The 23,874-nt window shown below is 36.2% G+C and overlaps 1 protein-coding gene across 1 annotated transcript; it reads right to left on the bottom strand.

Annotated features, from left to right (window-relative positions):
• Nucleotides 1-44: 44 nt before the first annotated feature.
• On the bottom strand, nucleotides 45-23,864 carry LOC128218764 (integrator complex subunit 4-like). Its single transcript, XM_052926454.1, has 21 exons — nucleotides 23,786-23,864; nucleotides 22,942-23,046; nucleotides 22,359-22,563; nucleotides 21,910-22,016; nucleotides 20,844-21,014; nucleotides 20,326-20,465; nucleotides 19,497-19,617; nucleotides 18,747-18,818; nucleotides 17,340-17,514; nucleotides 16,574-16,779; nucleotides 13,780-13,922; nucleotides 13,348-13,463; nucleotides 10,605-10,738; nucleotides 10,153-10,304; nucleotides 8,932-9,025; nucleotides 8,428-8,600; nucleotides 5,701-5,790; nucleotides 4,849-4,969; nucleotides 3,475-3,651; nucleotides 2,052-2,172; nucleotides 45-1,462 (listed from the first exon to the last, which is right to left on the bottom strand). The coding sequence occupies exons 1-21, from the start codon at nucleotides 23,837-23,839 to the stop codon at nucleotides 1,302-1,304; spliced, it is 2,838 nt and encodes a 945-aa protein (XP_052782414.1). The 5' UTR covers nucleotides 23,840-23,864; the 3' UTR covers nucleotides 45-1,301.
• Nucleotides 23,865-23,874: the final 10 nt, after the last annotated feature.

Genomic DNA, 23,874 nt, shown 5'->3' with positions numbered 1-23,874 from the left:
ACAAGCATCATCCCATCTGTCTTGTAACAAAACAGTTAACTCACTCATGTATGAAATGTTTAATTCAGCCATAGCATGTTACTATATTTTGCCCATTTTACAATCAGGAGTGTTTACATTAAAACATCGATATCTTGTATGATACATGTATCAATCTAATTTCTGTCTGTTTGTTTCTATATTATCTGTTAAAGCTGCACTCTCATGTAGTGAACGTTTTGACAGCTTTTTTATTTTTTTTGTCTTGGAACGAGCCAATTTATGCGAAAATGCATGAAAACCAGTCATAAGACTGCTGACAAAAAATTTGATCGCAGATTTTTTTAAGTTCAAAAATTGATGTTTAAGCCTTTTTCTTAAACCGTTAGTAACACTTTTAGCCGTGAAACATTATTTTTTGAATGGAAATATGAAATTTGAGATCTGATCTTTTGTCAGCAGTCTTTAAACACTGGTTTGCAGATATTTAAGCAAAATTTTGCTTATTCCAAGACAAAAAAAATAAAAAGTTGTAAAAACGCTAAATCTGTGAGAGTGCAGCTTTAAAGTAACAGACTCATTAGAAAGCCTGGTTCAGCACCAAATTCACACATTTTTTATTTTCACTACACATGTGAATACTTAAGTAGAGCAATTTATAATATTATATTAAATTAATACCAGTGATGTCATTTCGGACATATTTGTTCCGCCTGTGCCTTGGAAATCGGGAAAAAAAGGTCAGATTGGGAAAAACATAAAAACGGAACAAAATAGCAAATAAAATTGCAAATATGCGTGTTTTCACCTTCTTATGCATACATTATGCTGTGGAAGATTTAGTCTTGTCAAAATTTTCTTTATTTTTAAAGAAATTCATTTCTTTTTCAATCATCAACATAATCTGCATTTATCAAATTGGGATTTTTTTTTTATTGATTTTTTGATTAAAATGGACATTTTTCGCAAGGGGAAACAGCCTTAAGAAGGCAGTAAATTGCACCAAAAAAAAAAATAATCACTGAATACTAACAGCATTCAAGGATGTGATATATCCAGCATATCATGTGGGAATGTCTCTGTGCCAGATTATTTGAGTTTATACATTCAATCCATGTATGAATAATTTGAGCCATAAAGTATTTGGTAGATATACACATATACTGGTATCTGTATGCTCAAATGCAGAATTCAGCATTAACTAGTTGTAAAACTGACTGCATATCCATTTTGCATACAATTTAACAGATTGTTAAGCTGGACGCAATTTTATGCAGTTCTATAACAGAAAGGTCTTCTTCTGTTCAAACTGAAGGAAGACTTCAGCGTTTATGAGGTTTTGGAGACACAAGCACTTTGACTGGTATACAGAGTTCTATGACAGACTGGTTTTCTTCTGAACTATGAGCAGACTGGGACTTGAACTTGGTGAGGCGTTCACAGTCATTTATCAACACAAGGCTTACTTCAATTGTACTTGACTCTGAAACAAAAGAGTTATACTGTTATAATTGCTTGAGAACAAAACTATAGCTGACCTCAGATATACATGTATAACAGGACATTTATTAAGAGTAATGTATAGATCAGTTAAATATTATTGCCATCAGAACCCTTGTGACTGCACATGACTCAGGTCGGATACTGGACTTACCGAAATACGAAGATAATTACCAAAATATGCATGAAAGTTACCGAAATACCCCTTCTATACAAACAAATTTATTGTGTTTATATTAATATTTCTTTTTTTTTTTATTAAAAAGGGTATTTTGGTAACTTTCTTGCGTATTTCAGTAATTATCAGCGTATTTCGGTAATTTAGAGTATTTCCGTAAGCCCAATATCCCAGATCAGATCTATCCTCAGGACCCTAAACATAAAAATCTGGGACAAAATAGTATTTGATGATGGAGGTTTCGACTTATCAGAATATTAAATAACCTTTGCAAGGTTACATGCTACTATTACCTACCAAAGTCCTTGTGATATAAGAATTTGTGAAGAGACTCTCTCTAGGTTACTTTATATGCAAGGTTACATTATACTGTAAGGTTACATACAACCATTACCTGACCAATGTCCGTGTGATATGAGAACCTGTGAAACTAGTCTGTGTGAAAGACTGCTGTGTCTCTTCAGGTCACTAGGTGATGGTTTTGTCAGTGTTGTAGTTGTGTCTGGGTACTGAACCTGGTATCAGAGACAGATAATAGTTCATTAATATGTAAATGGACAAGAGCATCGCCCTGCGGGTTCTTAACCCTTGTCTGATTTTATCCTTTCACGGTTTGTTTGTTCATATTGTACATTTGAATGTGAACAGGTATTCCAAAGTTTGAAAGTGATAGCTCTGATAGTTTGCTTGTTAGTGACCCAAGCACAAAACTTAAAAAATCAGACTAGCTAAAAATTACAAAGTCCAAAATTAACAAAATATCCCCCACCCTCCCTCTACCCTTCCAAATGTGTGACTCGAAAACCCGTGATATATATGAAGGCATTATCCATTTATTGTCTGTGAAAAAATTTGAAATCAATCCAACGAAAATTTCAGAACCTATGTCCAATTCTCAAATCCATCAAAATTTAAACAGGTGAGACTCAACATTTTTAGGGTACAATGTGAAGAAGAGTATAAGATGAACAAGTGCCCCAAGTTTTAAAGTGATAGCTTTGATAGTTTCCATGTTAGTGACCGAAACACAAAACTTAACTTAAAAAATCAGACTAGCTAAAAATTACGAAGTCCAAAAATACTAAAATATCCCCCACCCTCCCCCTACCCTTCCAAATGTGTGACTCAAAAACCCATTTGATATACTGAAGACATCATCCATATGATATAGTTAAAAAATTATTGAAATCAATCCAACAAAAAATTTAAGCTAATTCCAATTCTCAAAATCAACCAAAATCCATCAAAATTTAAGTTTTTTACCCCAAAAAACCAGGTGAGACTCAGCATTTTTAGGGTATAATGTGAAGAAAGGTATTATATGAATACGTTGCCCAAGTTTCAAAGTGATAGCTTTGATAGTGTCAATGTAAATGGCCGAAACGCAAAACTTAACAAATGCCTCCGATGCCTCCGTCAACAATAAAGTAACGACAATAGCTCGTCATTTTTTTCAAAAATCAGACAAGCTAAAAACACAAGCTTTGGCTACATATATTTTTCTTTTATGCAATGTTTAAAAAACAACATCTATATACTGTGTTACAAAGCATTTTACAATATCTACCCAATTTTTTTATGAATGGTATTAAATAAAAGAATTACTTTATAAACTGATACAGTTTTTAATGCTGGACTGGGTTGTTCTAATAGGAAGATGCCTGCATAATAGATAACAAAACTGCAAATGAATTTTCCCAAATTAAAATATTCGGATAATTATCAAAGTGTTAGTGGACAGTGACACCAGAGGTATCAAAATGCCTAACTCTCTTTTCTCTTAAAATCAGGCAAACTATACATTCAATCCTTCCTACCCGGATCCTGACATTGTCCAGCCTAGCAACATTTTCCACATCAGCGATCAGCGGAATGGCAGCAGTAAGGCCTGCAGTAAACTTGACGGGGTTGTCCGATACGCGTGCTGGCTCGTGGATAACTGCAAATGCCTTGCGTACCTTCCTCGTTAGCGGACACGTGACCGGCTGTACTAACTGGAAGCAAATTTACACAAGAAATTTACTCACAATATTCAGTTGCATAGGGTATTTTCTTGAAACTTCATATACTAAAATGATGTATGAATGCATTAACAAAAATTACTACATGAGCACAGGACAGCAAAATATCTCATTTATTTCTAAAAGTTCATGTGGCATAAGTAGTGTAACTGAATGCAGTTTTGTTGATTAAGTAGTATGTAAAATTGATCGAACACCTCAACCACAGCGACTATTGATCGTATTTAATTTATTTTTTAAAAAAGCTCACAGTCTTTCCACTTTTTTAGATAGGTGAAGCTATAAACTAGAATCACGAATTAGATGTGTCGCCCATTGACCTTGACCTTTGACCTATTGATCCAGATAATCTCCTGACCATGCCCAACGTTCATACCAAGTTTGAAGACTATACACCAGGTCATTCAGAAGTCAAGATCGGAAACAAACAGGCCAATAATTTTTGTAGTAAGGTTACCATAAACTAAACCTTTGATCCCATAATCTATAGTGGTCATCTATTTAACTTCATCAATGTGCACAACTTATTTGGAGACTCAACACAAAGCTGCTAAAAAGTGATTAGCTGAAAACAAATGTGCCTATAATTTTAATAGTAAAGGTCTTCATGATGACCTTGATATTTGACCTATTGACCCCAAAATCAAAAAGAGTCATTTTCTGACCATGAACAATGCACACAGCAAGTTTGAAGACCCTTCAGCAAGTTGTTCAAAAGTAAATGATCAGAAAGGAAGTATGATGCCATCAATGAAAACTGACAGAGTAATCCATAGATGTGTCTGCAATGTTTTGCAGGTGACACAAAAGATGAAGCAAAAATGCAAAATAGAGTCTACTAACGGAAATATTGGATTTATTATTATTGATTTATCATTGATCAGCTTCCAATCTCAGATAATTGATAGAAAATTAGGTGAGAGTCAAAAGCATAAGACGTTCGTCTATAATTTATCATTTGTGTCAGAAATTTGTACTTAGTCACCCAGAGTTTATCATGCCCCATGTGACCTTAATAAAGAATCAATACATTCAACTGATAAAAGTAGAGCTAGAAAATTCATATGTTTACCTTCAATTTTTGCACCGCTTTTCTGACAAGATAATGAAATGATTTGCTGAATACAGTCCAAAGTAACCTCCAAATAATGGAACATCAACCAAGTTTACCTTTAATGCAGAGAGAAGGATATTTTGCACATTAGAGAGTTGAGATCCTTTCAATGCCGTAAGTTTGGAGAGTAGGAAGGACGTACACTGGTCAGTTGGGGCATCCTCTCCCGATAACATTCTGAAAAATATTCTGTCAGAGTTCACCTACAGTAACAAATATCAGATGTTGAATGGAAATTTGGTCTTAGATATGTATAATGTTTATAACTGTTCATTTGTAAATTAAATCTATGGTGAAATAACATTACCAGTAATGAATGTGAATCCATTTACATGGTTGTGAAAAAAACAACATACCGGTATTTAACAAAAGCCCTACAGTAACACTAAACAAGGTTTTTACAGATATTGTGCTTGTGTTCTTGAATTAACAAACACAATATTATTATATATTAAAGGTAGCTGGATTACGGCCCTAATTGCGATCAAACATACAGCTTATGAACACAACAGAGCCACCATTTCTTATTTGATCTTAAAAAAACATGTATATCTTGAAAATGAAAATGCTGACACTTAAATTTGGCCATATCAGGTACATTGTATGTTTTATTCATTTTATCAGTTCATAATGTAGGCTGTGAAAGGCCACTTCATATGGGGATTCAAAAACAAATCACTCCCAAGGAAGTTGTCTTATCAGTGAATAAACAAATGTGATGATCAAGCAGTTTAGTTAAGGATTGAAATGATAATGTAATTTGCGAATTTGGCAAATTTGAAAAAACAAGCTGTGGCTTAATTAACATAGAACAGCATGTTTCAAAAGGAAAAAAAATATTAGGAAAAGGTACGGTTCTGTACAATGGTTGAAAAGAAGGCACCAATGTGTATTAAAGGGGGCGTTACCCTTGTAGAGAGGACAGGTAGTTAGTGTAGACGCCCTGGGCCTTCATTTGGGTCGCCAGCTCCTGGGAGTTGGCCAGTGTAGAACACAATCTGCAAGTAATGAAATTAATTGTGTAATCCTTAATAGCCTCAGAGTTGTTTTTAAAGAACATTAATAAGGACTCTAGGCCTTTGTTTTGGTGGCCATTTTCTGTGAGTTTTGGATGAAAGCGATGTTAACGTATGCTAAATCACTGAGATTGCCAAGATGTTGTGCCATAGTGTGATCTAGTGTTATCTGGGAAAATGGTAAGCTTAGAGAAAAACCACTTGTCCGGCTTGTTACTATAAACCAAACTCAGTATGTTGGTTGATGAATGTCGATATTGAAATTTGATTTTTTAAAGGAAAGTATTATATTGAAAGGCCTTTTGGTTTAAATGTACAGTAATTTATAACTCTCTACCAATTTGGTATCTCACGATTACCGGTATTTATAAATTCGTATTTCGAAATCGATCATTTCATAGTTTTTCACACAGTAATGCGATAGCACACAGGCATCAGCTTGCGGTGATAATGAAGAGCTTGTTAAAGAATGACATGAGCAATAAGTGTGAAAAAAAACAAATACTCTAATAGTTAAAAAAACGACAACAGAAATCAACCAAAACACTGAAATCAAAGACATTTTCTGTTGGTCTTAGAAATGTTTAAGTGAAATGTATAATGTTGATTAAATGAAAAAAAAGTATTAAAAAAGTATAATAACAATTTATTTGTCAACAATTAAACAAGCAAATTCGTTGAATTGATATCCCCCGCCTGATTGGGCTAAGTCAAGGAATGGAAATCAATTGTTGATGAAATATATATTTGTATGAGTTTGAGTTTGATTGCAACTGTTTGAAATAAAAAAAAATATTGTATATAATGTACGATTTAGAATTGACCAAGAAAACTAGTTTATGACTCCATGTTACCCAGTTCCATACTAATCTAAGATTTCATCAAGGCGAACATTCTGATCAAGTTTCATGAAGATTGGTCCAGATATATGCAAAAAATATAGCCTCTAGAGTGTCCACAAGGTTTTTTTAAGATTTGACTCAGTGACCTCATTTTTGACCCCACATGACCTACTAGTTTCAAACTATTCCAAGATTTTATGGAGGCATTCTGATTAAGTTTCATGGAAATGAGAGCAGATGTATTGCCTCTAGTGTTCCCAAGATTTCTGTAAGATATGACCTAGTGACCTAGTTTTTGACCCATATGACCCACTTTTACAAGTGGTCCATATTTCATCAAGGGGTACATCATGATCAAGTTTGAGCATAATCCGACCAATAATTTCCACTCCAGACAAAACAATTCTAAGATTTGACCTTGTGACCTAATTTTCGATCATATGTGACCCAGTTTTAAAGAAGTCCCAAGATTTCATCAAGGAAAACATTCTGATTAAGTTTTATGAATATTTGACCATGTATAATGCATCTAGTATGTTCCAAAGATTTTTCTAAGATTTGACCTACTGACCTATTTTTTTGACCCCATGTGACCCACTTTTTTAAGTGGTCCATATTGAAATTCAAGGTTTACATCATGACCAATTTTGAACATAACTTGACCAATCATTACCATGATATGGTTCTGGACAATATTTTTCTAAGATTTGACCTAGTGACCTAATTTTCGATCATATGTGACCCAGTTTTATATACGACCAAGAGTTCATCAAGGAAAACATTCTGATTAAGTTTCATGAATATTTGACCATGTATAATGCCTCTAGTATGTTCCAAAGATTGTTCTAAGATTTGACCTACTGACCTAGTTTTTGACCCCATGTGACCCACTTTTTTAAGTGGTCCATATTTCTTCAAGGGTTACATCATGACCAATTTTGAACATAACTTGACCAATCATTTCCATGATATGGTTCTGGACAAGCTTTTTCTAAGATCTGACCTAGTGACCTAATTTTCGATCATATGTGACCCAGTTTTATTTACGACCAAGAGTTCATCAAGGAAAACATTCTGATAAAGTTTCAGGAATATTTGACCATGTATATATAATGCCTCTAGTATATTCCAAAGATTTTTCTAAGATTTGACCTAGTGACACTTTTAAAAGTGGTCGAGGTATGATCAAGGGGAACATTCTGACCAAGTTTGAACATTTTCTGATCAATGCCTACCAAGATATGGTACGGACGGACGGATGGACGGACGGACGGACGGAAGGACAACGCCAAAACAATATACCTCTCCCGAAATCTTCGATTCGGCGGGGATAACAATAATTCATCAAACATGTATACTGAACGATCAGTCAAACCAAATATAACATGTTGGTAACGTTTAACGGACATTGTAATCTTCACGACTAAATATTTAAAGTCATCGTTAATACACAAACGCTGTCATTTTTCTAAAACTTGTTTATCCGAAATACCATTATTTCCAAATTTTTAACTGGGTCCTGAGAATTTGGGATAAACGATGTTTAAACGTAATTTTAAAATTCATCATAGGTAAATAGAATGCAAAAGTATAGCTGATACAGGATAAAACAATTTAATAGACTATAACAGAGTAATTGTAACTTCTTGTTTAAGAAAGAGATTTCAAACAGATTCCCTCACCCATATTATATTCAAATCTATATTCTAATGAGATCCTGTTTTTAAGGATCTTATTTGATGAATATTTTCACTTTTACATAAAACGCATGTATCACCTGAAAGTTAGAGCCTTAAGCTCTGTCTGCCTGATAAGGGCTAGTTCATTAGTGCCAAGCCCAAGAAAGAGTGTTTGTAGTTGTCCGGTCAGGGAAAGAAGCTTTTCCACAACAACACTCAGGTTTCCAACGGTAACGCTTCCGGTCAGGATATAGGCATGCTGAGACATCAACTAGGAACGAGGTTTATGATATATAAGAACATTGTGCAATTGGTTGCTCTTCATGATATAATCATCAAGGTGTCTCGTATTAAAATTTATATTTGCGGAATACTGAATTAAGTTCAATTTATTTTTTGGTAAGTAACAATATAAGAAAAAAACTACAGTAGTTTTTACCAACTCATACATGAATCTAATCTGTTTGAGTTATATAGAAATTGTATAAAGAATACTTCATTTTTGTTATTAAATTCAAACAGTAAGTGAACTTGAATAGATAGACCTTGAAGAAAAGATCAGATTTACACAAAACGACAAGTATAAACAACAAGTTAGTTACCTGAGTAATGAGAATCTGTGCCTTGAGGAAGAGGGAGAGGCACTCAGCGGAAGCGGACGTGGACGAGTCTATCTTAGCTACCTGCTGTAAGTCACTGAAAGTGAAAAAGGAAAATAATATACACCTTCTTAATCAGATTATACAATTCACAGCCAGGTAAAAATAGTCCAAATCAAATTCTTTAACAACTCCATTGGGAGAAAACAACTGAAGCTCATACAATTCAATTGCGAACTTATAGTCAGCAGTCCTAGGTTGAGACCTGAGTGATTGCCCTTTTTATGCTCATGTTGAGAAGGTTGGTCGTTTACTATATGGATGGCATCAGAAGCATCTTTAAGTCTCAATAAAGCCAAGTCTCAGCCCAAAAATGTTTACCAAGTCTCAGCCCAAAAATGTTTACCAAGTCTCAGCCCAAAAGTGTTTACCAAGTCTCAGCCCAAAAGTGTTTACCAAGTCTCAGCCCAAAAGTGTTTACCAAATCTCAGCCCAAAAATGTTTACCAAGTCTCAGCCCAAAAGTGTTTACCAAGTCTCAGCCCAAAAGTGTTTACCAAGTCTCAGCCCAAAACTGTTTACCAAGTCTCAGCCCAAAACTGTTTACCAAGTCTCAGCCCAAAAATGTTTACCAAGTCTCAGCCCAAAACTGTTTACCAAGTCTCAGCCCAAAACTGTTTACCAAGTCTCAGCCCAAAAATGTTTACCAAGTCTCAGCCCAAAAGTGTTTACCAAGTCTCAGCCCAAAAGTGTTTACCAAGTCTCAGCCCAAAAGTGTTTACCAAGTCTCAGCCCAAAAGTGTTTACCAAGTCTCAGCCCAAAAGTGTTTACCAAATCTCAGCCCAAAAATGTTTACCAAGTCTCAGCTCAAGTGTTCACCAAGTCTCAGCCGAAAAATGTTTATTTTTCTTGCATCTTAAATACAATGCAGGTTAAGTTTGTAACAACAATGACGCCTTGGGCTTTCTAATCACATATAATCCATTTATGACCATCCATTACCAGTGGGTTGTGTTGAGCTGCCATGTGGATGGATCCATGTCCATAGAGATCAGGTCAGATTCAGAGTGTTTCCATAGTAAATTTCAAAATAGCATTGCTGTGTTGCCGTGTCTGTATCCAGGGAGCCAAGCTTTTTATAGTTGAGTTCTCAACAATGGAGATATATAACTATGTTATCATACATTTCCAGATATAAATTAAATGCTATTTATTGTACCATACCTGACTGCTGTGTTGAGAAGCCTTGTGGCTGTTTCTGTATCCAAGGAGCCAAGGTCAGACAGTTTCTCCACTGTTGACTTCACAAACTCCACAGCCATTTCAGAATTCTCCTCCTTGGATGATTCACCATCAGTTTTCTCCAATTCTTCACACTTTAAAGATAAAGAAATAGAGTTGTATAATTGTTTGCAATACAACATATATTCCACAAAGTGTAAGCAACAATGTTAAACAGCATAGCCACTTGTGGAATGTTCATTTTTAGTGTGTACATAGAAGAAGGTAGAATTTGAATCTTAATTGAAGGCAAACTGAATTCCATTACATACATTTTGATTTAAACCTATCCCATAACAAATGAATTTGAACCTGTCTCTGCCACATATGCTTTATATAAAGTTAAACATATAATTCTCCATGTGGTTTGAAAATGCCTGTGTTGATATGACAACCTGAAGTTGAGGTACAAGGTCAGGCAGACTGTCCCGTAGGTACGTGTAGTGCCTCCATGTGTGTTCCTGGAACATGGGCAGAGCCGTGTGGTTCCCAGCTGCAGCATTGAACACAAGAACCAGGATACTGATGTCTTCACAGGTTAAGGGAAACAATATGTTAAGCATTTTTAATCTAGAAGATCGATATAATCTGTGTCAAATCTTTTACAGCTATAAATGTAACAAGTGATTGCAAATTTCGGTATGTGACTTAAGCATGAGTTAATTAAGTCCACAAAAAGTATATGCCTAAATTGCAGAAAGCATGAGACAGACCTTGTGAAGATATATGGTAAAAATATTTGCTGCAACCTGTAACATACCATATTATAGGTAATAGTAAAAAAACCTGTAACATACCATTCCATATTTAACTGTAAACACATGCAGGGGTTTCAATAAGACTAAAAATAAGAATTTTCTTAAAATTCCATGTCTGATTTTCAGGAATTTTCATAGAATTTTTAGGTAAAGTAGCGCGTTTGATGCACAATTCAAACTGTCATGTGGCACATGGGGATGGGAGTGGGAGGGATTCACCACTGTCACAAGGGGGGGGGGGGGGGGGGTTCTAGTAGAATGTTTCATTTTCATACTCAATAAAAATCATTTTCCATGATTTTCAGACTTGTACAAAATGTTGTTGCTTTTTCACAAAATTTAGAAAGGGTGTGTTTAAATATCAAAATTAAAATTTGTCTTTTTGTCAGTGGTAATATGACTGTACTTGTCTAAAGTCTTCTTTCGTGCAATGTCTCATTTTTTCGCCTAAAATATATGTAAAATAAAAAGGACAACAGACAGTTAAGCATTTGAAACAATTTTATTGGCATAAATACACACAAAAAAAAACAATTACGTAGGGGACGAATTTTACTTGGTACGATCAGAATTGGGTACGAATGTTACATTCAGCCTGGCTGTTATTTAATTGTCTTTGATAAAGTTATGCTTAATATGTTGATGATAAAAATCACTGCCCTTGCTTAAAGAAACACTAAGTCACCTTAGTGCAAGAACTCAATATCTGCTTATATATCTATATGTAGTTATTGAGTTATTGCACTAAGGTGACGTCAGACAGACTTACACAGCATAGAACATTGATAAAATAACTCCGAAAACCGTTCTGACAAAATGGCGGCTTCGGCGAATTTTGACATGGTCATAGACGTGATAGATAAATGCGACATAAAATATTTTTGGGGGGTTACAAAGAAAAGTTCATCATGAATATTTTACAAATACACTTTCAAAACATTTACTGATAAATTGATATATTTGATTGTGTTAGCACCAGCTTTCCTATGTCTACAAATTGGCAGTGACCGTCTGCTTCAAATCAACAATATTTAAAATAGCAAGTATTGTCTGTGCAATAAAATTATCAATGATTTTAAAAGGTTTAATAGTGTTTGACAAAACATTTTTCACCATCCCTTCGCATTTACTATAGCATTTTACAAACTTTCATCTTTGAATGAACGAGTTCTCATTGTATATTCTGATTGGCTGACATTCAATAGCTCCGCCCCCTGGCGATGTCTCACTAATTGGCTCTTTCTAATTATCGGATTAGAAGATGGTCCTTTATGAATACACAGGTCGTCTGCTCATTACGCACAAGAAGCTGTCATAAATTATGACATGTACAAGGCATATGGGAAGATGAAAGGGCTGTACGGCATATTTTAAGCAGTCACAGTGCACAGCATATGAAAACGTCCGGTCTCATTAAAAGAGGCGTACAAGGCTATTAAAAGGAATTTTCAGAACACCCTGGGTCAAATTCTGGAACGTTTTTGGCGATTTTCCGGACGTATAATACATCTACGTCCGCTTATTGAAACCCCTGCACATGTAATAAACCATCCCATATTTACTTGTAAACACCTGTAAAATACCGCCTGATAATTAATTATAAACACTGGCAACATACCATCCCATAGTTTATTGTAAGCACCTGCAACATACCACCCCATAGTTTATTGTAAGCACCTGCAACATACCATCCCATATTTAAATGTTAACACCTGCAACATACCATCCCATAGTTTATTGTTAATACCTGCAACATATCATCCCATAGTTAATTGTTAATACCTGCAACATACCATCCTATAGTTTATTGTTAATACCTGTAACATACCATCCCATAGTTAATTGTTAATACCTGCAACATACCATCCCATAGTTTATTGTAAATACCTGCAACATACCATCCCATAGTTTATTGTTAATACCTTCAGCATACCATCCCATATTTTATTGTTAATACCTGCAACATAACATCCTATAGTTTATTGTTAATACCTGTAACATACCATCCCATAGTTTATTGTTAATACCTGCAACATAACATCCCATAGTTTATTGTTAATACCTGCAACATACCATCCCATAGATAATTGTAAGCACCTGCAACATACCATCCCATAGTTTATTGTTAATACCTGCAACATACCATCCCATAGATAATTTTAAGCACCTGCAACATACCATCCCATATTTAAATGTAAACAAATGCAACATACCATCCCATAGTTTATTGTAAGCACCTGCAACATACCATCCCATATTTAAATGTAAACAAATGCAACATACCATCCCATAGTTTATTGTTAACACCTGTAACATACCATCCCATAGTTTATTGTTAACACCTGTAACATACCATCCCACAGTTAATTATAAAGGATACAAGCTGGGTCATCCATTTCAGGCTCTGGGGTGTCAAAGTATGGATGAAGACATAAAAGGTCTGGTAACAAAGGCAGGGCTAGGCTACTGCAGTTCTTCCCCAAGTGATGCATACACCTGTAAACAACAGAGGAGAAATTATTCACTCTCATCCATTTCTGCTTCAGGGTGTATCGAAGTATGGATGAAGACACAAGAGGTCTGGTAACAAAAGAAGGGCTAGGCTTAAGCAGTTTCAGCCCAGGACTCATCCATTTCTAGCCAAAGGATGTCAAGGTATGGATAAAGACACAATAGGTCTGGTAAAAAAGGCAGGGTAGGAAATCAGTATTTAATCTATCATGCAACTTCATAACAATTTTATACTAAATTGTCAAGATTCATAATTGTGGATTGTTTTTAAAAACACAACATATTAATACTGGCCACATACTTCCATATGGAGGTCCTGTCCTGGGGGTATCTTCGCAGATTGTCCAGTAGGGCGACCACACATGTGTTGAGACATTCTTTGGTGGCGAATTTCATCTCACATAACATGTCCCGCAGTGACTCACGTGATACGTATGAAAAGTCCTTGAAGAATTAAGGAAATTATTTACAATTGTCAGGATAATTGCCATTGCAATTTATGTAGATGAACTTGCCATGTTACCAATAGTATATAAATTTTATAATGGTTTTATAATATAAATGATATCTAATGGTGTGGCCAATTTCAAACATCGACTGTGCATAAATAAACAGCATTTTTTAATAAAAGCTTTTGAATGAGGCTTTTGGTTACAACTATTAAAACCATAGGAAAGATACCCTTGAAAAGATCCCCTTCAGACATAAAACACTTGAAAAGATCACTTGCAATACCTTTGAAAAGACCCCATGAAAACAAAATACGCTTGAAAAGATCCCCTGCAATACCTTTGAAAAGACCCCATGAAGACAAAATACGCTTGAAAAGATCCCCTGCAATACCTTTGAAAAGACCCCATGAAAACAAAATATGCTTGAAAAGATCCCCTGCAATACTTTTGAAAAGACCCCATGAAGACAAAATACGCTTGAAAAGATCCCCTGCAATACCTTTGAAAAGACCCCATGAAGACAAAATACGCTTGAAAAGATCCCATGAAGACAAAATACGCTTGAAAAGACCCCCTGCAGAAAAAAATACCCTTGAAAAGATCCCATGAAGACAAAATAGACTTGAAAAGACCCTCTGCAGACAAAATACCCTTGAAAAGATCCCATGAAGACAAAATAGACTTGAAAAGACCCTCTGCAGACAAAATACCCTTGAAAAGACCCCCTGCAGACAAAATACCTTTGAAAAGATCCCCAACAGATAAAAAAACATTGAAAGTTCCCCTGCAGACAAAATACCCATGAAAAGTTCCCCTGTAGACAAGATACCCATGAAAAGTTCTCCTGCAGACAAGATACCCATGAAAAGTTCCCCTGCAGACAAGATACCCATGAAAAGTTCTCCTGCAGACAAGATACCCATGAAAAGTTCTCCTGCAGACAAGATACCCATGAAAAGTTCCCCTGTAGACAAGATACCCATGAAAAGTTCCCCTGTAGACAAGATACCCATGAAAAGTTCCCCTGTAGACAAGATACCCATGAAAAGTTCCCCTGTAGACAAGATACCCATGAAAAGTTCCCCTGCAGACAAGATACCCATGAAAAGTTCCCCTGTAGACAAGATACCCATGAAAAGTTCTCCTGCAGACAAAATACCCATGAAAAGTTCCCCTGTAGACAAGATACCCATGAAAAGTTCTCCTGCAGACAAGATACCCATGAAAAGTTCTCCTGCAGACAAGATACCCATGAAAAGTTCAACTGCAGACAAGATACCCATGAAAAGTTCCCCTGCAGACAAGATACGCATAAAAAGTTATCCTGCAGACAAAATACCCCAAAATACCCATGAAAAGACCCTCTGCAGACAAATGCCCCTCAACATATGTAATGAAATGATATCCATCTATTATTTAATTAATGAAATATTCTTTATCTGAATTTTATGGAAGGAGAAAAGTTCTGGAAACATAATCCAAGTCCCTTATAAAAGGATTAAATTAAGATATATAAATTATTTTTGTTTTGATATGATTTCTTTAATTATCTCATTTATTATTTTTATTTTGGAGACATTCATGATGGCTGAATGAACTAAGGGACTTAAACTTATAATGCTACAGAAATTTTGAGATATTAGGGCCTGGGACCAATTTTAAGCTTCTTAGTGAAGATTCTCAACTACGGGATTTTTTAATTTTTTTAGCATGGTATTCTAAATGCTCTCTTTTTTCATCAAATTTATTCATAATCTATCTATTACAGTCCAAACTCGCTATGTCGACGTTGGATATCTCGACTTTCCGGTTGTTTCGACTTTTTCCCCGGTCCGGAATTTAATCCTTCTTATTCTTTATGAAATGAATCTGCTTGTGTCGATTTTACTTTCTCGATTTTTTCGCTATGTCGACCTCAGTGGTCGAATTTCACACTTTTTCCTTGTCCCTTATGTCGAACTGTAGATCAAGTTGTAGGTGCAAAAGTATTAATGATCGTTTGCGGTATGTCGCTAAATTACCGTGCATGTCAAAATAACAAACTGTAAAGGTTAGAGGTTAATTGGTAAGTGTGAATATTTAAAGTTGTTTGTTTATGTTTTTGATTTAAGAGACATTTATTGCTAAACCTATTTATCAAAACGCACAGGGACGTTAATGACATCATTGGTCAAAATGCTATTTTATCAAAGTTGTCACTTGTGCTTTACCGTTTTCTAACAACGTGCAAGTGTACGTGATTATGGTTTTAGATCTGTTTTATGTAATCCATATATGTAAATTAAATAAATTTGACACAAATAATTTTTGTTTCTCACTTCATTTTTCAAAAATCCCTTTGCAGTTTTCACGATGGTGATATGTAACAAGATCGTTCAATTGCAGAAATCGTACATCGGACATTAATTGAACTCAAATGTGTTGGGATTGGTGATATAAATTTGTTCGTTATCTCGACTTTTTTCCCTAGGTCCCGACAAAGTCGACATAACGAGTTTCGACTGTATATGGAAACTTTTTAGCTTATTTTTCTATTCTTGGTGCAAAAACATGGTGAGTTTTCTTAACACAACTGTCTCTCATTCTCAAATTCGCCCTTGTTTAATATTCCTTACACAAACTTTATATGGAAATTGTTCTTACCTGCAAAACACCAACCATAATCTCCAGCTGATCCTCCCTGATCTCCAAGTGCTGGCTCAGTTTCTTCAGAGAGTTGATGGCGTTATGTCTTACGCTCTCGATTTCGTCATTAAACATGTCCGCTATACTGTCCTGACTGAGGATCGCAAACTGGGGATTCTGGCTGGCCAGCTCACAGATAGAGTCGAGGGTGCAGTTACGTACCTCTGGAGTTAAGGAGAAGAAAGATTAGCAGAAATTCGGTACATACATGAATGTATAATTGTGAGATACGCTTAAGATTTTCCTAAGGATTAAAGTCCTGTTAGGCAAAATCTGAACACAATAAGCAAAACTTGACCATCAATAAAGCCAGAATTAAGGGCTTTCCTAAAATGTGTCTATAGTCAGGGTTCCAAGACCTTTATTTTGAGAATAAAGTGTCCTGCATGTTATACAAATTATTTGTATACGTTGTGTTAGGAGAATGTCCATTGTTTATGAAAAGTGCCTTTGGCCACATGACGGCTCTTGCGAATTTGCTACATTCAAGATGGTGTTCAAAATAATATTTGTATAGCAGAGGGGTGCTGTAAATTTCCTTATTTTTCACATTTTTCTGCCTTGGAACCCACACTACTATTGCAACTGGTATAGCATGTGTTTCAAGTTTCATGTGAATATCTTGAGTTTAAGCAGAGATTAAACTTCTTGTAAGATGACACAATGCTATGACAATTCCATGACCTGTTTCCTACATTAAACAGTAAAGCTAGGTATTTCCCACCTGAATATTCATCCTCCAGCCCATGCACAAAGGCTCCACATGCCCCGATGTTGATAACGTTAACACTCTCCGGGTCCAGTTCTTCTTTTGGAGCGTCGTCTGCCCATTTTTTCCCGGAGGACCACACCCCTGATGTGTAGTGTTCCTTGGCCCGCTCAGCTGCAGTACGCTTACGCTGGTCATTTTAAACACACAGACAATATATATATATGTTGTATTTCAACTGTTGCATGAATTTTGTTTTAAACTTTCACAATAATGTTAAACTATCAACAATAAGAGCTAACTATTACAATTTACACCCGTCCTCTATTAAGGACACCAAGATGGTGACAAGTGGTTTGACATTAAGCCAAATTCAGAGAGCGGACACTGTTAATACAGTTTTTGCCAGTTCAAGAGTCATAACTCTGGAGATGACAGTGGCGATATTGCTGGAAATCAAACCTGACCGTGATTATCTGCCCATACACATTCTGTCAAAGTTGGGTGATGATTAGAAAAAACGGCTTTGAAAGTAATTAATCGGACAACATACTGGACGTTGCCCACCCATCAGCCAGCCCGTATTTCACAAGTGAAAATATTATATGTCCTGTTCTATTAAGTTGAACAGGTATATAATAAAAGATAAATAGATTTTAACATAAATATACAAATGTTACACAGAAAGTCATCATGTTACTGGGTAATATTGTATTTATATCCACTCATACATTAAAACAATGCACAAATTATCAACTTTCAGTGTTTTTTGTAACTGCTTAATGAATGATGCCAGACTCTTTGAATTGTGAAAATAGTGACACCAAATTGTAAAAAAGCCAGATTTTTAAACAATGATATTAATTAAAATCTGCTACAAACAGGGCATAACTCTTGGCTTTCTGTGATTTCTTTGTTCAATTACCAGTTCACATATATTATTAATCTATTACAAAATGATTGGGGTCATTATATAAAAATAATAAAGATTAAAGACTTGTGACCTTGTGCAAAAAGAAGTCCTTTCAGAATAAGTTTTTATTGATTTCTTTTAGCTCATTTGTGATGAAAGCTGATTAGAATCAACCTTCATAGAATCACTCTTGGGTCTGTTTCCTGAGGAAATACCAGTACTGGTGTTCGTTTTGAAAGGCCATGAGGAAGTACCCATAGTGGGGCTTGGATTTCCAAGTCAGCTCTTCATTGCTGGGGTAAGTTTGGTATGCATATTTGTTATTCATGTTGGAAAACAGCTCATTGAGCTAATGTTTCTTGTTATCATAATAACCAACCATAAATAAAGGTTCTTGTATGTTGTACCCACAACCTCTTGGGTGAGAGGTGGACACCTTAGCCATTAGAGCAATCTCATCCTATTTTAGGTAGAGGAAAACACTTTACTATAATCACACATTGCCCTACCCTCATATTGGACATGAGCTGTTTGTCGAGAGTCTGCTCCAGGAACTTGACACTGACCAGGTGAAGGGAGCCCTGAAATATAGAAAAGGATGGACATTCAAAATCTGTCCATTTTGGTAATGTTATGTAGTAGAGAGTATTGGCAGAATTATGTGGTAGAGAGTTTTGGTAGTATTATGTGGTGGCCAGTTTCGGAAACATTATGTGGTTTTGGTAGTATTATGTAGTAATATTATGCGGTATTACAGGGATGTGATTGACCTGGCAGCTGGAGGGCTGAAACCATTTCGGCCAAGGATTCTTGGGGCACTTTTAGGGTCAAAAGCACACCGCCGTAGAAGAAAAACTGGCTTTTTAGAAGCTCTTTTGAGGGTTCTTCTGACTTTAAATTTGAAGCAAACTGGGATATCAACTCTAACAACCAAAAGCACACTAGTATCTTTTTTAATCAGCTAAAAAAATAAAAAATATAAAAAAAATTGGGGGGGGGGGGGGGGGGGCCTGGGGCCATTAGATACGCGGAATTCCGCGAATCCATGGACAAATCACATCCCTGTATTATTATGTGGTAGACGGTTCAGGTTGTTTTTTATGTGGTATAATAATGTGGTGGACAGTTTTGGTAGTATTATGTGGCTGTAAAAAATGGAGTGATGGCGTGTGAAACAAAACGATAAATAGAGTAAAATTCAACTAGCGAAAAAACAGGAGCTGTTGGCTGTTAAACTTTCTTTCAAATAAATCACTGACCAGGAGACTTGCAGCTTTGGTCCGCACATTGACAGAGATGTCGTTGATCATGATACAAATTCTGACAAATCCATCGTCAACCAGTCTGAGGACCTCGTCTGATCCCTGGACTGGTACACAACTGAAAACCACAGGAAGTTATACAAGGAGATAGGGTTCAGATTGACCTTGACTGTTGACTAATAAACCTGGTCCTTACATGCAATACGCACTCTCATGAAGAACATCTGTGTGAAGATATTCAAAACCCTCCAATGCATAGTCAATTCATAGTCTGGACCAGAACATAATATTATGGACAGGACACTACACCACTCAACTGCCACTGAAATAACTGTCAAGCAGCCCACATCAAGTGGGCTCAATGCAACAGTAGCCAGCACGCAGATCAAGTGCACAACCACTGTCCTGACCCCTTCATAACCATCTGTAAAGGCCTAACACCCTGTCTTTATCTTTCACTATGTATCAGTACCTTTCTGGGTAAAGATGAGACAACGCCCAGACCAAGTGTACAGCCACCGCCCTGACTCCCTCATAATCATCTATTAGGGCCTAACACTCTATCTTTATCTTTCACAATGTATCAGTACCTTTCGGGGTATAGATGAGACAACACCCAGACCAAGTGTACAGCCACCGCCCTGACTCCCTCATAATCATCTATTAGGGCCTAACACCCTATCTTTATCTTTCACAATGTATCAGTACCTTTCGGGGTAAAGATGAGACAACGCCCAGACCAAGTGTACAGCCACCGCCCTGACTCCCTCATAATCATCTATTAGGGCCTAACACCCTATCTTTATCTTTCACAATGTATCAGTACCTTTCGGGGTATAGATGAGACAACACCCAGACCAAGTGTACAGCAACTGTCCTGACCCCCTCATAATCATCTGTAAGGGCTTCGCATGCTGTCTTGTATAAACTCTCCTCTAAAACCAGGCCTCGGTCATGTAGCTTCAACTGCAATCAATACATAAAATTTATAACACATCAACCAATGGTCGGCATAAACTTAGACTCAGATTTGATATCATGCACAATAGTGTTTGTAAGGAGTTAGTAAAAAAAACAAGAGCCCCTCACATTGGTGCCAAAGCTTGTTTGATTATTTAAGTAGATTTGGAAATAATTCAATAAATACTTTATTTAGAGTTGTGGGACTTGATACAATTGTGATCATTACATCATATACAGGTAAATGCTCTCAATTAATCAATAATGATTTCCAACAGGGCTACATCAAAACCAAGGATATGTCAAAACCATGACAACTTTCGGCGAAAAACAACAACATAAGAACAATAAAGAAAAATTCATACCATAGCATGTCCAACTTACCAAGGCTTCAAATGCGCTGGACCTAACTCTAGGGTCCTGATCACCAACAAAACTCTCAATGAGTTTCTGCACACTAGAGTGATCCACCTTGTTTGACTGGTCAGGTGACTCTAGACAGCCAATCAGGTGCAAGCAACTCCTTCTGACAGTGTGACTGCCACTCGTCAGATGCTGTGAAAAAAGTTGAATTATTGACAAACATTTACATGAAACGTGATAGAATTTATTTAAACAAATATGAGATTGCATAAATTATGATATGTACCAAGATGGTACCGAACAAAGGCTCCTTGAACGAAAGGTGCTTTACTGTTTTACTTTACTGCTTCTCTATAATAGCTTGCTCAATAATAGCTAAGACAATAGCAAAACAAAACAGAAGGCATCAAAATTAGGCTGTTGAATATAATACACTACTGTCAAAATTGCAATAACCCTGGTCATATGAAATTCAGATTATGAACAACCCCGCCCAACATTATCCTAGCAGAGCTTGCAGGCTTCTGCTTATTTTGACCATTGAATAAATGAAAAAAGGATGTTTCATGTAATATCAATCATTCAAAGCTGTTCATTATGATTAAACTGATAAATTTGCAAGACATTAAAGCTGCACTCTAACAGATTGAACTTTTAGACAACTTTTTTATTTTTTGTCTTGGAACGAGCCAATTTTTGGGAAAATCCATGGAAACCAGTTATATAAGACTGCTGACAAAAAATTAGGTCGCAGATTTTTATATTTAAGTTAAAAAAATGATGTTTTATGCATTTTTCTTAAACCGTTAGTAAAGGTTTAAGCCATAAAACATTAATTTTCGAACAGAAATATGAAAATCTACGATCTGTTTTTTTGTCAGCAATCATATATATATATATATCATTGGTTTGCAGACATTTACACAAAAAGATGATCTTTCCAAGACAAAAAATAAAAAAAATGTAAAAATGGTATATCTGTGAGAGTGCAGATTTAAGAAACACTATTTTACATAAAAATGCCTGATTTATTTCCATTTTTGTTAATTCGAAGAGAACACCCACAGTCAACTCTACAAATACAAACCTTTTGAGCCTGTTCCACTAGCTGTCTGTGCAAATGTCTGTTAAGTGCGGCCGACTGACCAATCACACACAATGCTGAGATCAGATGACTTTGAGCCTTCTGGGAGTCTGCAATACACATTGTTCTGTAGTTAAAGTCTTGCATATTTTAATATTTTAAATTTAATTTAATATTAAAATGAAACTTCAGTAAAAACCTGACATTATACACATGAGTGTCAGAACTCTTAGGTGAATTACGGTAGGCTAAGAGTAATGGCGCAAAGACCATAATGAAAACCATTAATATGGCCACAAGGCAAAGACTTAAAAACAAAAATTGTAAATTAAGAAAACTAAAAACTACTTAATATTATATAACTGCATTTTTTAATAAATGTCAGGATTATTAACCATTATGAATTGTCATGAACAACTTGAGAAATAACTAGGCTATAGAAAAGTTTAAACCTTCTGTGGTCAGCAAGGAAATAAGCTCTTCTGCCAGGCTTTCGGCAGAGATACCAGGAACTATAGACAGTTTGGCCAGCAAGGTTGCAACCTTAGACCTTACAAAGGGCTCCTTCTCTCTTCCATAATGGTCCAGCAAGGTGCGCACAATCTGGGTCAGGTAGGCACTGTTCACGGGCAAGCTGTGCTCAAACTTGATCAGGGCCTAAACAAAAGAATCCAAAACTTATCCATCATTGTCTCTTTTCTCAAATTCTCATATTCTATATTATCCCTCTCCTCTTCTCCCTCACCTACAGCTATCCACATACAATGTTCTTCATCTCTGTAGGATTTTAGATTTTAAGCAGATTTAGTCCTGATATTCGATCCCGCACCCAATTAATTGCTTAATTATTAAAATAGCTTTTTACCCAATCCTTATGCATCTCCTCCATTGAAATATCAGCTATGTGTTTTTTTTTTATTCCCAGGTGATTACCAGTACTTATTATTGACAAAACACCTAGTTGGGGTTCAAGCCACTGAAATGCCAACCTACTGACCTGTTTCTAACATTAAGGTAATTTAACTGTTTCAGTACCTGGAAAACATCATTAGAGGACAAGCCATGGAGGTTAAGTTGTATCTCTGGTTCTGCCGCCCTCTGGGTCAGTCGTAGCTTCTTTATAGGCTTAGGTGCTTCTTCCTGGAAGTTGTATTAAATGAGAAATAAAGACTTAAAGTAGTCCTTATGCAACAGTCAATTGTAACCACGCCCCCCCTCCCCCCCGGTCCGGGGAATAGCGGGAACTTTGACTTACGGTCCAGCCAAGCCTGGATAAGATCCCGTCTTGCGGGGACAAACTGCTGGTAAAATCCCAGCCATATGCCCAGTGCATCCCAGGGACTCTAATTAAGGCCCATTCCCAGCCATTTTTGGCGCAAAGACAAAACCACCGCATTCACCCGGCACTGCGGGGCCACCTGAAAGGTAAAAAAACAGCCCATTTCCCCGGCTATCCCCGGTATACCCCCGGACCTGGGGGAGGGCGTGGTTACAACTGACTGGTGCATTATAAGCAGCCACTTCAGAGTCTTTAATGATTTTTTCTTTGCGACTCTAAGCAACAGGAATAATGAACGTCCAAATTTATGTTAAAAAAAGTTCCATTAAATTTCAATGAAAACACGCACGCACGCACGCACGCACGCACGCACGCACACCCCCCCCCCCCCACACACAAACATTTCTTCGTCAGATTGTAAAAAAGGTCATTGATATTCAAGTAAAACTGGTACGAAATGCTTTGTGTACGTGTCATCAAAAAAGTCGTACCAGAGTAGGAAAAAGGTTTTGATTTGCAAAGCCAAATAAGTATTACCAGTTGAACATGACGTTAAGTTTTAAATCCTTTTCCTCTGTTGTTTAAAAACTCAAACATTACCTGAATAACTTGACTATACTCCGCCAAAGCTCTTTTCTTTAAAAGAGCTGCCATTTCGGTCTTGTTAAAGAACTTGTTTACCTCTGAAG

This window comes from Mya arenaria, chromosome 15 (genome assembly GCF_026914265.1).
Source record: "Mya arenaria isolate MELC-2E11 chromosome 15, ASM2691426v1".
NCBI classification, from domain to species: Eukaryota; Metazoa; Mollusca; class Bivalvia; order Myida; family Myidae; genus Mya; species Mya arenaria.
Note: the sequence above shows the minus strand (reverse complement) of the source record. Positions and strands in the feature narration are given on the sequence as shown.

Coding starts and splice junctions, on each gene's coding strand:
- LOC128218764 (XM_052926454.1), bottom strand. CDS start 23,839: ATGGCAGCTCTTTTAAAGAAAAGAGCTTTGGCGGAGTATAGTCAAGTT. Junction 23,047..23,785: donor AGTATAGTCAAGTTATTCAG/GTAATGTTTGAG, acceptor TACAACTTCCAG/GAAGAAGCACCTAAGCCTAT. Junction 13,464..13,779: donor GACAGGACCTCCATATGGAA/GTATGTGGCCAG, acceptor TGTTGTTTACAG/GTGTATGCATCACTTGGGGA.